General features: G+C 43.4%; 1 protein-coding gene across 1 annotated transcript in view; it reads right to left on the reverse strand.

Annotated features, from left to right (window-relative positions):
• pan3 (poly(A) specific ribonuclease subunit PAN3) overlaps positions 1-14,054 on the reverse strand; it is an 85,983-nt gene that overhangs the window by 60,462 nt on the left and 11,467 nt on the right. The window contains exons 3-4 of the mRNA XM_052026078.1: positions 8,274-8,346; positions 2,762-2,829 (exon numbers count right to left, since the gene is read on the reverse strand). Coding sequence (XP_051882038.1) covers positions 2,762-2,829; positions 8,274-8,346 — 141 coding nt within the window. The remainder of the gene's footprint in view (positions 1-2,761; positions 2,830-8,273; positions 8,347-14,054) is intronic.

The raw sequence follows: 14,054 nt of genomic DNA on the forward strand, positions 1-14,054 counted from the left end.
TAGGGGAAGGCAAATTACAACATTATCAGGCAGGAGTTAGGGAGAGTATATTGGGAGTAGCTGTTATTGGGCAAGTCCACATCTGGCATGTGGGTGTCATTTAAAAACTAGCTGATCAGAATTCATGACTGGCATGTTCCAGTAAGGAGGAAAGACATGGATGGCAAGGTTCAGGAACCTTGGATACTGAGAGATGTTGTAAATTTAGTTAAAAGTAAAAGGAAGCATTTGTAAGATGTAGGAAGCTAAAAATCAGACAGGATTCTTAAGGAAGATAAAGAAAGCAGGAAAGAACTCAAGCAAGGAATTAGGAGGACCACAAGGGTCCATGAAATGTCCTTGGCGAATAGGATTAAAGAAAATCCAAAGGTATTTCATATCTACATTAAAAACAAGAGGGTAGCTAAAGAGTAAGTAGGACCACTCAACAATACAGGTGAAAGTTTATGCTTGGAGCCAGAGGATGTGGGTAAGGTATTGAACGAGTACTTTGCATTGGTATTCACCAAAGAGGACACAGAGGATAGTGAGATCAGTGTGGCTATGCTAATGATCTAAGGCACGTTGAGATCAAGAAGGTGGGTCTATTGAATAACATTAAGGTGGATGTCCGCAGGGCCTGATGGGATCTTTCCTAGGTTATTAAGAGAGGAGATTGCTGAGACCTTGACAAAAATTTTTGTATCCTCTCCAGCCACAGGTGAGGTCCCAGAGGATTGAGGAGTAGCCAATGTTGTCCCTTAGTTTAAGAAGGGCAAAAAGGGTAATCCAGGAAATTATAGGTCAGTGAGCCTCGCATTAGTGGTAGGGAAGCTATTGGAGAGGATCCTTAGGGATAGGATTTACTTACATTTGGAAAAGCATGGGCTTATTAGGGATAGTCAGCATGGCTTTGTGCGAGGCAAGTCACATCTTACAAACTTGATTGAGTTTTTTTTTGAGGAGGTGACACAAATATGATTGATGTGGGAAGGACAGTGGATGTTGTCAACGTGGAATTTAGTAAGGCATTTGACAAAATCCCTCATTGCAGGCTGATCCAGAAGATTAAGATGCAAGGGATCCATGGTGATTTGGCAGATTAGGTTCAAAACTGCCTTGGCCATAAAAGTCAGAGGGTAGTGGTGGAGGGTGTGATTCTGACTGAAGGTCTGTGACCTGTGGTGTTCCACAGGGATCAGTGCTAGGATCTCTGTTGTTTGGGATGTACATAAATGACTTGGACAAAAATATAGATGGGCTGATTACTAAGTTGCAGACAACACAAAAATTGGTGGAGTTGTGGAAAGTGAAAAAGGTTGTCAAGGATACAGCAGGATATAGATCAGTTGCAGATATGGGTGCAAAAAATGGCAGATGGAGTTTACTCTGGGCAAGTGTGAAGTAATGCACTTTCGTTGATCAAATGTAAGGGGAAAGTATATAGTGAACAGCAGGACCCTTAGGAGCATTGATAGAGGGATCTTGAGGTCCAAATTCATAGCTCCCTGGAAGCGGCAACACAAGTAGATAGGGTGGTAAAGGCGGCTTTATGGCATGCTTGCCTTTATTGGTCAGGGCAGTAAGGTATACCGATGAAGTCAGGAGTCACCAACGTGACTTCCCGACGTTAGTCAGGAAGTCATGTTGCAGTTGTATAAAACTTTGCTTAGGTCACATTTGGAGTACTGTGTGCAGTTCTAGTTGTCCCATTACAGGAAGGATGTGGAGGCTTTGAAGATGATGCAGGAGAGGCTCATCAGGATGTTGCCTGGATTAAAGAGTATTAGCTACAAGGAGAGGGGAAAAGTGGTAGGTGCCTGGAACGTGCTGCTAGGGATGGTGGTGGTAGCAGACATGATAGTGGCATTTAAGCAGCATTTAGACAGGTATGTGAACATGCAGGGAATGGAGGGATATGGATCACGTGCAAGCAGATAGTTTAGTTTATTTTGGCATCGTGGTCAGTACAAACATGGTGGGCCAAAGGGCTTGTTCCTGTGCTGCACTTTCCATGCTCTATGTAACTGTGAAAATCATGAATTAATAGACAACTGTGGGAGTGAATAAAAAGCAATAGCAATCTGATCAACAAGTTCAAACAGCCCTATATACCAAACACTGTGCTATATTAATTATCTCAATCCCAAGATGAAGAGAATTTTTTTGAACTGCTTAACGTAGTTATTATGGCCATTTCAGTTCCAACAAAGGAACACCACGTTATAGACACCAGCTACATTAAACCAGGAATGATTAATTAAAAAGCCACCGGAAGTTCAAGAAAACAACATTGCTGACAAACATAGCCAAGAGAATAATCAATGATTTATTTTGCACAAGTAACTGCAATAAAACAAATATTAGTGATTACTAGGTCAAAAATAAAAAACCCTAAAAGAATATATGGTCCTGTAGAAAAGTGCAACTCAGTACTTCATAGAATAAATTGCATTTTGGTGCCATGGTTTTTGTTAATATCCAAATTAGATTCCTGTCTTTCTGTTAGAGGTTCATGAATTCTTTTGCTTTCTCCTATCTAAACAAACTGACACTGTAAACTATAAAAGTTGCAAAACTCAGAGATTCCTTATTCATCATCTTGGCTCAAAGATGCTTTCACGTACAACTTTCATTATCATCCACAAAGGCTGAGGAAAGGAAATTCTGTTGGAATGATTGAAAAATGAGGTATAGAAATGCAAGGAAAAGAAAAAAAAAATTAAGCAATTATCTTAAATAAAGTCACTTAGTAGTTTAAAATCATAGCCAAATTGCCTACCTTTCTCCTTTGGGAGATGTTGAGGCTAGAGAAATCACTGAACAATGAGGCATGTAAATTTAGTTGATCTGCAAGAAAAAAAAGATCAGTGCTTAGATTAGAAATTAATTAGCATTTCTTTTTTAATTATTCATTCAGGGGATATGGGCACTGCTGACAAGGTCAGCAATTCATGACATTCTCCAGCTGTCCTTTAAAAGGTGGCAAGCCACATGACTAAATTAGGAAACTGAGTTAAGAAACAACTGAGGTCCCATTACAATACTAGGTGCAGCCAACTAATGGGAAAATTACACAGGGAAAAAAAAATCTCCAGGGAAATTACAGTGATGCAAGAACTATATGATAGTGATGTGTATTATATGGAACTTGCAAAAGAATGTGAAATAACAAATGCTAAGAAGGATGCCCATCTTAGGAATTATTTTTGATTGGGTAAAACAAAAATGACCTAAACAGCTTAGTTAAATACCCTACATAGATGATAGGAAGTGCAAAACATGGACAGCTGCAAGATATTTTTGAAAGATCAGGGAATTGAGGTCCAAGGGTAACTAGCACAGAAGAGAAAATGAGACCTGGGGCAGAGCAGCCACGATCATAAAAAAAAGGTGGTGCAGGCTTGAGGGGTCAGTTGGCCTACTCCTCCTCCTAGTTTCTATGTTCTTACTTTCTATTATATCTACCAGATCCCAAATGGAGTTCTCCAAGTCCTCTCAAAAATATGTTTTATTGTGAGGCAATGGCAATATCAAGCATCAAGAACACTCCCTAGAGCTCTCGTACAGTTTTAAAAGATTATTGAAGCTTTCTTTCAAGATGTCTCCAAAGGCAACATTGTTTGGCAACATGCTCTATCATTTATAATATAGTTTGAGTCTTTAATTTGCAGAGTGTCACTTCTGCCTTCTTTTGACCACACCCTCCACCTCTGAAAGGTAGAATTCCCCTGACTCTCTACCACTTGGGGTGTAGACCCATGACAGTTAGGAAGCTTGGATTTGGGCACTCTCTGCTAGTCATCTGATACTTTCAATTGGTCAATTTTTATCAAAGTAAAGAATTTTGCTCTGAATACAACTCAATTCATTCTTCCTTCGTGGACAAGGGGTCATGCTGACATACTACGTTTTGGTCAGCATCAATAGGCCATAAAAAATACTCAGAATACTGTCTTACTGCTGACAGTGATATAAAGTCATCACGTTTTGTCTGACTAAAGTGCTGATAATATTACTGATGGGTAATGTTCATATCTTCATCTAACTTACTTTAGTTATTTCACATACAGAACCAACATACAACTTCAACAGAAACTTTAACATAATAGGATTAATTTTGCAAGCAGAACGAAAAATACTGAAACTGACAGCATTCCCCGCACAAGGCACAGTTAAATGAAGTAATCAGTAATTACTCTCCAAAATCTACATTTTACCAAGACCTACCATACAGAAAGGCATGAAGTTGTTTCTACTTATCTGCATTTATACAAACATCAAAAATGAAAAGAGTGAGAACCCGTCCATTCCAGTGGAGATCTATTTCACATGCAGTTTTCTAGCATTGTCTGTGGTACTGAAAATTAACTTTTTACAATGTGTGGGATTTCAATCCCTTTACTTTTTTGTGTTAGTGAAATAGTGAAGTAATTTTAAGCTTTACCTTATCCCAGAGTAACAAATGGTCTTACCACAAACTCTGGAATACTGGCACAACAATCCAAAATTCTTTGATAAATTAACAATAACAGTAATAGATGACTAAATCGAGATGGCTGATCCCAAAGCAAGCTGTCTCTCTGTCTTTCTAAATGGTCATGTGGCTTGCATCACTAGGTGGTAGTGTGTCAAGAGAATTCTACCTTGACAAAGTTGGAGGGTTGTGGTCAACAGCAAGCTTCCAGGCCCGGCATGATGTCCAGCTCTCTTCTCCGTCATTTCAGCATATATTCTTGGCAATGAGTCTTTACCCCCCACTGCTGACCCTTTCTCCCATCTCCAACACTCCTCTTCCTCCTGGACACCTCCTTCTAGCCTTTACCTTCTCGCTACCTTTTCATTTCCAACTGCTGACACAACATCAACCTTCTTGACTTCTCCACTCCCTTCACTCCAGTCCCAACCTCATCCCCCACCAAACGTTGCAGCTCTCTCGCTCACTCCACACCAATCCCAATCTCAAACCAACAGACAAGGATGGTGCTGTTAAGGTTTGGCAGAGACTGACCTCTACCTTGCAGAGGTTAGTCGACAGCTCTCAGACACCTCCTCATACCTACACCAGACCATGATCCCATTAACGATCATCAGGCCTCTGTCTCACATACCATCACAGATCTCACTATTTCCCAACCCCTTACTGCCCATTTCTATCTCCCACCCCTGATTCACAAATAGGACTGTCCTGGTAAGCCCAAATGTTTTTTGCTTGCTCTTGCACCACTGAACTCTATCCCATCATATCTTGACTATCTTGTTTCCAACCACTGCCCCCCCCCCCCCCCGACTCCCACAGTGTCCCCACTGACATCCAGGACACCTCACATATTCCACCATTTTAACACCTTCCAATTCCCTAGACCCCACTGCCTCATCTTTACCATGGACATCCATTCCCCATCAGGAAGACCTTAAGTCTCTCCATTTCTTTCTCGAACATCGATCAAACCAGTCCCCCTCTACTAACATTCTCCTTCACCTGCAGAAGTTGCTCTTACACTTAACAATGTCTCTTTTGGTTCTTCTCATTTTTTACAAATCAAAGGTGTAGCCATGGGCACTCATATGTGCCCTAGCTACGCCTGCCTTTTTGTTGGCTACGAGGAGAATTCTTTGTCCCAAACTTATTCTGCCACCACCCCCAAAGTCTTTCTCCCCTTATCATTGACTGCACTGGTGCTGCCTCCTACACTCACGTGCAACTCATTAATTTCATCAACTTCACTTCTAACGTCTATACTGCTCTCAGGTATAGTTGGACTATTTCCAACACCTCTCTCCCCTTTCTTGATCTCTTTCTCCATCTCAGGAGGCAAACTATCTACTGACATTTAGTGCAAACCATCTGACTCCCAGAGCTTCCTAGACTACACCTCCTCCCACTGTCTCTTGTAAGGACACCATTCCTTTCTCTCAGTTTCTCCTTCTCCTCCACACCTGTTCTCAAAATGAGGCTTTCCACTCAGGACAATTAAGATATCTACCTTTTTCAGGAAATGTGGCTTCCCCCTCCCCCCTCAATGGTTGACAGGGCCCTTACCCGCACTTCTGCTCTCACCCCACCTTCTCCTAGATAGAACAGGGATTCCCTTGGTCCTTACCTTTCACCCCACCAGCCTCTGCATCCAGTACATCATTCTTTGACATTTCCACTAGCTACAATGTGATCCACCAGTCACACCTTTCCCTCCCCACTGCTTTCTGCTCTCCACAGGGACCATTCTCTCTGACTCCTGGTTTACTCATCCATCCCCAGACACTTTCCACTCAGGACAATTAAGATATCTACCTTTTTCAGGAAACATGGCTTCCCCCTCCCCCCTCAATGGTTGACAGATGCAATACCTGTCTCTTACTCCTCCTCCCTTACCTCCATCCAGGGACCTAAACAGCACTTCCAGGTGAGGCAGAGATTCACATGCACATGCTCCAACCTCATTTATTGCATTCGATGTTTTCAATGTGGTGTCCTCCACATCAGTGAGAACAAGTGCAGTCTAGACAACCGCTTTGCCAAGCGCCTGGCCTGCACTGTCTGCAATAGCCATCTGGAGCTCCCAATTGTAAGTCATTTTAATTCTCCTTCCCACACTGACCTGTCTGTCCTCAGCCTTCTCCACCTCCAGGATGAGGACAAATGCAAACTACAAGAACAGCACCTCATATTCTGCCTGGGTAGTCTACAACCCAACACGAGTTCTCAAATTTCAGGTAATCTGCTCCCCCTCTGTCCCTTTCCCTCTCCTTCTGATCTACCCGGGTCTCTCTCACACACACCCTTCTTTCCAAACCCTTCCCTCGCAGTCCCCTATCACCCAGTTTCTTTCCCCTCCCCCACCTACCTATCTACCTGCACAGTACTCCCACTGGGTCCCTTCTTAAAAAAGTGTCCAGTCATGCACTTTGGTAGAAAGAATAAAGGCATAGACTATTTCCTAAAACAGGGAACGAATTCAGATATCTGCCTACCATACCTCCCTTATTTGGTTCCTCTTCACCTACCTTTCTTATCAGATTCCATAATCTACAGCGCTTTGTTGCCTCTTCACCCTTCTCCCACCCAATTCCATCTGCCAATCAACTCATCACCTGGATCCACCTATAGCTTGACAGCTCTTGACCCACCCTCCCCCTCACCTCTAACTTTTTGTGTTATATGTTAATGATCTAGATGACGGAATTGATGGCTTCATGGCCAATTTACAGATGATACAAAGATAGGTGGAAGGGCAGGTAGTGTTGAGGAAGCCAGGAATCTGCAGAAGGACTTGGACAGACAGATGGAATACAGTGTAGGGAAGTGTCCGGTCATGCACTTTGGTAGAAGGAATAAAGGCATAGACTATTTTCTAAATGGGGAGCAAATTCAGAAGTCGGAGGTGCAAAGGGACTTGGGAGTCCTAGTGCAGGATTCCCTAAAGGTTAACTTGCAGATTGAGTCAGTAGTAAGGAAGGCAAATGCAATGCTAGCATTCATTTCGAAAGAACTAGAATATAAAAGCAAGGATGTAATGCTGAGGCTTTACAAGATGTTGGTCAGACCATACTTGGAGTATTGAGAGCAGTTTTGGGCCCCATATCTAAGGAAGGATGTGCTGGCATTGAAGAGGGTCCAAAGGAGGTTCACAAGAATGATCCCAGGAATGAAAGGGTTAACGTACAAGGACTGTTTGATGGCTCTGGGCCAGCACTTGCTGGAGTTTAGAAGGATGAGGAGGGATCTCATTGAAACCTACCGAATATTGAAAGGCCTGGATAGAGTGGACGTAGAGAGGATGTTTCCAGTAGTGGGAGAGTCTAGGACCGGAGGGCACAACCTCAGAACAGAAGGACATCAACTTTAGAACAAAGATGAGGAGGAATTTCTTCAGCAAGGGGGTGGTGAATCTGTGGAATTCATTGCCACAGACGGCTGTTGAGGCCAAGTCACTGGATATATTTAAAGTGGAGGTTGATAGGTTCTCGAATAATAAGGGCATCAAAGGTTACGGGGAGAAGGCAGGAGAATGGGGTTGAGAGAGAAAAATAAGTTAGCCATGATCAAATGGCAGAGCAGGCTCAAAGGGGTGAATGGCCTAATTCTACTCCTATGTCTTATGGTCTTTATACTGGCCACCTCCCTGCTATTCTTTTAGTCCAGATGAAGGGTCTTAATCCAAAACACCAACTGTCAAATTTCCCTCCACAGATGCTGCCTGATCCACAGAGTTCCTCCAGCTGCTCGTTTTTAGCTGCAATAGAATATTTTTGTTTAAATGAACACTATTGAATTACAATAAACATTATCTTACCATGTCCTGCACAAGCATAGGCTTTGGCACAATCACTCAACAGGCTGGGTGAACTGCTGCTGTTAGCTTGCCTCTGTGGTGGGGGAGGAAAAAAATAAAGTATTTTTAGGACTATATTTTATGATGTCCAATATCAAACCACATAAATCTACACACAGAGTTTAGTTGCTTCCTGGTCAACAAGTCTTCACCAATATTACAAACATCGTTACCTTTACTCAGAAAGTGTTTATGTATAGATACAGGAAATGTTAAGGTAAATATCAACAGAAGAGAGTAGGTTTCAATGTAATAGACTTAGGAGAGCTGATGAAAGGTCAGATGCTGCATGACCTGCTGAATATCTCCAGCAATTTTTTTTTCTTGGCTTCAAATCAAATAAGGAACTCAATAAATACATATTTCATCAGAGTGCTTAGAATATGGAATGTGATACCAGATGAAAAACTGAGGAAAATAACAGATGAATCTCAAGTACACAATGGATAAATGAACAGAAGGATATGTTGGTAGTATGACATGAAATATAGTGGAAAGAATTTCATTTGGGGTATGAACTGTTATAAATGCTGTGTATTGTATAATTACAGACTTGCCTTTCTCAGTCATAGACAAAGTACGTATCCTAAAACAGCATGACTTCTTGTAGTTTTTACATTACATAATCATACGTGCCATCAAATAAATAATCAATCTAACTTCTATGTCCTATAATGGCAAGCCTCGAGTATTATTGAAGATGATTCCGATGATTATGGAGGAGTCACAGATTGAAGGTCAAAGAGCAGATTAAGACACCTTCTTGCTTGGAATGATTACCAGCTTACACTTACCTTGTACAAAGACTACTTAAAGTGCATTAAGGTGGATAAATCCCTTGGGCCTGACTTAGTGCATTCTTGGACCTTGTGGGAAGCTAGAGAAGAAATTATGGAGGACCTTGCAGAGATTTTTGCTTCATCTTTGGCCACAGGCAAGGTACTGGAGGAGTGGAGATTGGCTAATGTGATACCATTGTTGAAAAAGGGTAGCAAAAACAAGCCAGAAAACTACAGGCCAGTGAGTCTGATATCGGTGGTGGGATCATTCCGAGGGACAGGATCTACCAATGTTTGGAGAGATATGGTCTATTTAGGACAGTAGTCAGCATGGCTTTGTGTGTGGGAAATTGTGTCTGTCAAATCTCAGAGTTCTTTGAGGAGGTAACTAAGAGGGTAAATGAGGGTAGGGCAGTAGTTGTTGTCTATGTGGACTTTAGCAAGGCCTTTGACAAGGTCCCTCATAGTCTGGAAGGTTAGATCGCATGGGATTCAGGGGGAGATAGATTGGATTCATAATTGGCTCAGTGGTAGGAATCAGAGGGTGTTGGTCGAGGGCTGCTTCTCAGACTGGAGGCCTGTGTCTCATGGTGTGACACAGGGGTCGGTGTTGTGACCGTTTTGTTTGTAATTTATATAAACAATTTGGACATGAATGTACAAGGCATCGTTAGCAAGTTTGCAGATGATACTAAAATAGTTGGTGTTGTAGATAGTGTAGAAGGTTATGAAAAAACTATAGGGAGATCTTAATCAGCTAGGTATGTGGGCTGAGGACTGGCAAATGGCTTTCAAGCCAGATAACTGTGAGGTATTGCATTTTGGGAGATCAAACCAGGGTAGAACTTTACAGTGAATGGTAGGGCTCTGGGGAGCATTATGGAACAGAGGGACCTAGTAGTGCAAGCACATAGTTTGCTGACAGCAGTGTCACAGGTAGGTAGGGTGGTGAAGAAGGCATTTGGCACGCTGGCCTTCATCAGTCAGGGCACTGAGTCTAGGAGTTGGGAAGTTATGTTGCAGTTATATAAGGCATTGAGGCCGCACTTGGAATATTGTGTAATTTTGGTCACCCTGTTATAGGAAAGATGTCATTAAACTAGAAAGAGTGCAGAAAAGATTTACCAGGATGTTGCCTGGATGTGGGGGCCTAAGTGACAAGGAGATGTTGCATAGACTAGGACATTATTCCCTGGAATGTAGGAGATTGAGGGGTGAGCAGAGGGGAATAGACAGGGTGAAAGCACATAGTCTTTTTCCTAGGGAGGGAGGTGCTAAAAAGAGGACATAGGTTTAAGATCAGAGGTGAGAGATTTAAAAGGGATATCAGGGGCAGCTTCTTCACATAAAGGGTGGTGTGTATTTGGAATAAGCTGCCAGAAACAGTGGTTGAGGCAGGTGTATTAGCAACATTCAAAAGCCATCTAGGTAAGTACATGGATAGGAGAGGTTTAAAGGGCTAAGGGCCAAACATGGGCAGATGGGACCAGCTCGCTAGGCAATACAGTCAGCATGGACAAGTTGGACTGTTCTGCTTCTGTGGTGTACGACTCTGACTCTAACTCCCCACCACTTGCTAGTCCAAGCATGGATAGTACCCTGATCATGGGATATTGTGTGCATTGATCTTTTACCAGTTCAAGATATTTTTTCTGGATATTTGTATGAAGCTACAGTATGCAGACATATTGTGCAGATGTAAAATTAGACTTCCAAACTCTTAATTTTGGAAGCTGCATTTTTGAAAACACTGAACAGCAAAATATTTATATTCACCTGTGGCAAGGCAAGTATCCTAAAACAGCAAGAGAATTCTCTATGGAGGGAAAGATCAGGTTGGTTTCCACATGTACATTCTGCTGATACTCAATTCTACCTCTTCAACATTTGGTCTTCCTTCCACAGGTTCCAACAGCGAGGCATTTAAATTTCAACTTCCATTTCATCAGTGCTTATTCCCTGCTTAAGTCTATGACTAACCTCTTCACTATCTTTCACCTGTGAATTTTGAAAACATGTAGAAGACCAGATGGCAGCACCCCACCCCCCACTGCAGAAGAAAGCATACTTTCCTGCAATCTGAAAAACAAACATCACCACCATCTCTTTCTTTTTCAATACCTAATATTGTACCCCTACTGACTCCCTTAACCAATTCTGTCATCTTATCTGATTCTTGTTTATACACTCCTAATTATTTACTAACAATTATCTAGTGTATTGAAAGCAACATAATCTTGATTAGCACCCAACCTTGCAGTTTAAGGACACATTGAACTACAGGTATCAAATGGATGAGGTGAAGTATATTTTCATATTCCTCATATTTTAAAAAAAGTAAGCTTATCAGCAATCCAATTTCACAATCATTATTTACTTTCCTGGCTCAAGCACTTCAGATCAATTTTCCATATTGGCATCCACAATGCTTTCAAGCTCCCCGAGTGCAAAATTAAAACTCTCCCATAGAAGCATAGGATACCCATAACTCTTCCTTCCTCCTAACAACCCCCAAAAATATTCTACTCAACTAAAGGCACCAAACAAAAAAAAAACAACTATTAGATGTTAAGTGATTTAAGATCCTGGGAAAGGGAGAATGGGCGAGTTTTATTTTCCTTCTGAAGGCAGGAAATACAGTTGTTGAAAAACACGATGATGCTGGAGGAACTCAGCAGGGCAGGAAGCATCTGTGGAGAAAAGCAAACAGTCAATGTTTTGGGTCAGGACCCTTCTTTAGGACTGAAGATAGGAAAAGGGGAAGCCCAATATATAGGAGGGAAAGGCAGAGCAGTGATAGGTGGACAGAAAAGGGGAGGCAGGGTGGGCACAAGGTGGTGACAGCAGATGCAGGTAAGAGATAGTGCAGGGGAGGAGGGGAGAACAGATCCACTGGGGGGATGGGCCAAAGGTAAGGAGAGAGGAAAACAAAAAAAGGTAGAAAAAGAGTGGGAAAGGGAAGAGAAAAAGCATGGTGGGGGTGGGTGTTGTGGGGAAGTGGGGGTGTGGGGGGGGGGGGGGTGGGGATTACCTAAAGTGGGAGAATTCAATGTTCATGCCATCAGGCTGCAAGGTTCCAAGACGGAAAATGAGCTGCTCTTCCTCCAGTTTGTGCTCGGACCTCCTGGCAGTGAAGGAGGCCGAGGACTGATATATCAGTGATAGTGTAGGAGGGGGAGTTGAAGTGACTGGCGATGAAGATGCAGGTCACGGTTATGGACAGAGCGCAGGTGTTCATTGAAACGGTCACCTAGTCTGCATTTAGTCTCACCACTGTAGAGGAGGCCACACGGAGCACTGAATGCAGTAGATGATGTCGAGGGAGGTGCAGATGAATCTGTCTCACTTGAAAGGACTGTCTGGGTCCCTGGATGGAGGTATTGGAGGTGGTGTAGGGGCAGGTGTTGCACCTATAGCAGGGGAAGTGGAAAGTTTCCAGTGGTGGGAGTGGGATTTGGGGGGTGTGGTATAAAGGAAGAGTGAGCCAGGCAGTCACAGAGAGCGCGGTCCCTGCAAAAGGCAGAAAGGGGTGGGGAGGGGAAGATATGCTTGGTGGTGGGGTCCCGTTGGAGATGGCCGAAGTGGCGAAGAATGATGTGTTGGATATGTAGGCTGGTGGGATGAAATGTGAAGGCAAGGTGAACCCTGTCCCTATTGAGTCTGGGAGGTGTGGGGGTGAGAGCAGAGGTGCAGGAAATAGCAGAGATATGGGTGCAAGCTCTCTTGACCACAGTTGGGGGGGGGGGGGGGGGAAAGGACCCGGTTCGAAAGGAAGTTGGACATCTTGGATGTCCTAGAGTGGAAAACCTCATCATGGGAGCAGATGCAGCAGAGGCAGAGAAATTGAGAAAAAGGGAAAGCATCCTTGCAAGAGATAGGGTGGGAGGAGCTGTAATTGAGGTAGCTGTGGGCGTCAGTGGGTTTGTAGAAGATGTCAGTGGATAAGATATCTACTGAGATGGAGACAGAAAGATTAAGGAAGGAGGGAAAGGTGTCAGATATAGTCCAAGTGAATTGGAAAGCTGGGTGAAAATTAGTGGCGAAATTTATGAAACTGTCGAGTTCCATGCAGGTACAAGAGGTGGCACCAATCCAGGTAGGAGGATACAAGCCCTGTGGAGCAAGAGCCCCAAGGAGCTCATATCCTGTCCCCCCGATCCAATCCCTTCCCACCTATGTCTGTGACACATCACACGCTCTCCAACTCTTCCATAGCTTTAAGTTCTCCAGCACGCACAACTTCATCTTCACCATAGACGTCCAGTCCCTATATACCTCCATTCCCCATCATGACGGCCTTACCACCCTCCGCTTCTTTCTTGACCAGAGACAGAACCAGTCCCCTTCCATTAACACTCTCCTCGACCTGGCTGAACTTGTTCTCACCCTTAAATACTTCACTTTCGATTCCTCTCACTTCCTACAGATCAAGGGTGTAGCTATGGGCACTTGCATGGGCCCCAGCTATGCCTGCCTCTTTATTGGCTACGTTGAACAATATCTGTTCCAAGCCTACACTGGCCCCATTCTTTAACTCTTTCTCCATCATATCGACAACTGCATCGATGCCACCTCTTGTACCGTGCGGAGCTCGACAGTTTCATAAATGTCAATACTAATTTTCACCCAGCTCTCCAATTCACTTGGACTATCTCTGACACCTCTCTCTCCTTCCTTGATCTTTCCGTCTACATCTTAGGAGATTCCTTATCCATTGACATCTTCTACAAACGCACTGATGCTCACAGCTATGATTACAGCTCCTCCCACCCTGTCTCTTGTAAGGATGCTATCCCTTTTTCTCAATTTCTCCACTTCTGCCCCCATGATGAGGCTTTCCACTCCAGGACATCTGAGATGTCCAACTTCTTTTCTAACCAGGTCTTCCCCACCACCCCCCGACTGTGGTTGAGAGAGCTCGCACCTGTATCTCTGCCATTTCCTGCACCCCCGCTCTCAACCC

The sequence above is a fragment of the Pristis pectinata genome, chromosome 11 (genome assembly GCF_009764475.1).
Source record: "Pristis pectinata isolate sPriPec2 chromosome 11, sPriPec2.1.pri, whole genome shotgun sequence".
In the NCBI taxonomy this organism is placed as follows: Eukaryota; Metazoa; Chordata; class Chondrichthyes; order Rhinopristiformes; family Pristidae; genus Pristis; species Pristis pectinata.